The following is a 1,768-nucleotide window of genomic DNA, read 5'->3' as shown; positions in this document are numbered from 1 at the left end:
GAATGGGGAGGGTCCTCCAGGTTGTGACACATTCTTCCTTCCCCTTGTTCTGGCTGTATGGCCAAGTTTCATGCTACCCTCTGGGTGAAGCGGGCCCTCCTGCCCTCCAGATGTGGATCTTTCTTACCTTCACCCTCTGGGTGGGGAGGGCAGCTTGCCTGCACACCCAGGTATACCCCTTGCATATGGTTGCCCAGAGCTCTGCTTGGATTCTGAATAGAAGGGAATTCTTTGTGATTAAAAACCAACTTTGGATTTGTTAAATGGCTTTTATTTTGTTCTTTAAATGCTATTACTTAAACAATCCTTATCCATTTCATCTCTGAAACATCTCAATAGCTGAACAATTTCACACCTAGAACTCAACATGAAAAATTAAGCAAATGGGAGAAAAGAGGCAGAAAGATTCCAAAGTGCTACAACTTGACAGAAAATAAACAGCCAGGTTGGGTTTTGTTTGTTTGTTTGTTAACATTTGGGTGCTAATTGCAACAAGAAACAGAGGCAGCCCCTACTTTAGAAACTGAACTGGCTCTAGGGAGGATGAGAGGGCAGGAATGCCTTATTGTCCTTCCTATGCACAGAAGCCCGAAAAAGATGGAAGGTGAGCTTTGTGAGAGCAGCCCTAGGCAGGGGGCAGTTGCTGGTGCCCAGCACTGGAAGGCTCCCTGCTCCCTAGGGCCAGGCCAGCTCTTTGCCCAGTTTTGCCCTACAAGTCATTAAGAAAGCAGCCACTTGTGCCCTCCAAAAGAAAGGGAGGCGGCTGTGTCCCGTGGGCACCGGGCCACCCTTAGTCGGGATAGTCAAATGGAAATGCGTCGACCAGCTCGCCAGACTCGTTTTCGGTCTTCATATAGGTCCAGCGCCGGTTGCAGCGACACTTGACCCCACATTTCTTGGAGTTGCACTTGGGGCATGGGTAGAAGCAGCCAGGGCACTCTACATTGAGGCAGTCACACAGATCTACACCATTACTAAGCAGCCTGCCTTTCCCGTCATATTTCCTCCTCTCTCTCCTCCCTCTACCACCCCTTCTGGATGAGGAGTCAGACCCCTGGGCAGTGGCAGAGCTAGAGCTCCCACCAGCTGCCTCAGCTGCTGTTTCCTCCCTGCCTTCAGGTTTGGCCTCTGCTCCCTGGGGGGCACTCTTTCGAATATTTAAGGCTATTAATTGCTCTACCACTGTTTGTATTTCCTTCTCTTCCATCTGCTGGAGTTTTGAAGGAGGCCTATCTCCTGTAGCAGCTTCTTCTTGCTTGGCTTGCTTGGACTTTTTACCCTTGCCTTTGACCTTTGTACTCATCCTGGCAGATCTTCCACTCCACTTGGGCCTTCCTGCCTTAATGTCTCTCCTCTAAGTGACTCCACTGGACCTTGGGGATGAGAGCACAAAACAGGGGGGAGATGTCTTGGAGCAGAAGCTGCCGCTTCTGGGTGCTTCCTGGGTGCCTGCTCCAGAAAGCCAGGCCACATGGCGCCCAGCCAAAGCAGGCCCCCATGGAGTCGGAGGTGCTCAAGAGGAGGGCTATGTGGCCACCACCTCCCCTGCCTCCCTCTGCTTTTAAAACTTCCCCCCAACCTCTGGGGACCCACTCTGCAAATGCCCTCTTGCTTTGGGTCTGCCCGTCCTCCCCGGTGTCCTGGCTCCCCAGTCTGGGCCACCCAGTCTCACAGCCCTGGGTGTTAGCAGCCAGGTCACCCAGCCTCCTTCCTTCCCAGGCCTCCCTCCTGCTCCTGTAGCCTGTCCCAACCTTTGTGTGGCTCATTG

General features: G+C 52.7%; 1 protein-coding gene across 1 annotated transcript; it reads right to left on the bottom strand.

The window, feature by feature from the left end:
* Positions 1 to 790: 790 nt before the first annotated feature.
* Positions 791 to 1,303, bottom strand: LOC118832482 (ARL14 effector protein-like). Its single transcript, XM_036739794.1, has one exon. The coding sequence runs from the start codon at positions 1,301 to 1,303 to the stop codon at positions 791 to 793; it is 513 nt and encodes a 170-aa protein (XP_036595689.1).
* Between the last annotated feature and the right edge of the window lie 465 nt (positions 1,304 to 1,768).

This window comes from Trichosurus vulpecula, chromosome X, assembly GCF_011100635.1.
Source record: "Trichosurus vulpecula isolate mTriVul1 chromosome X, mTriVul1.pri, whole genome shotgun sequence".
Taxonomy (NCBI): Eukaryota; Metazoa; Chordata; class Mammalia; order Diprotodontia; family Phalangeridae; genus Trichosurus; species Trichosurus vulpecula.
The sequence above is the reverse complement of the archived record's forward strand: the minus strand, read 5'-3'. Positions and strand labels throughout refer to the sequence as shown.

What these genes read in the sequence shown, in the direction of transcription:
- LOC118832482 (XM_036739794.1), bottom strand. Translation starts at nt 1,303, where the DNA reads ATGAGTACAAAGGTCAAAGGCAAGGGTAAAAAGTCCAAGCAAGCCAAG.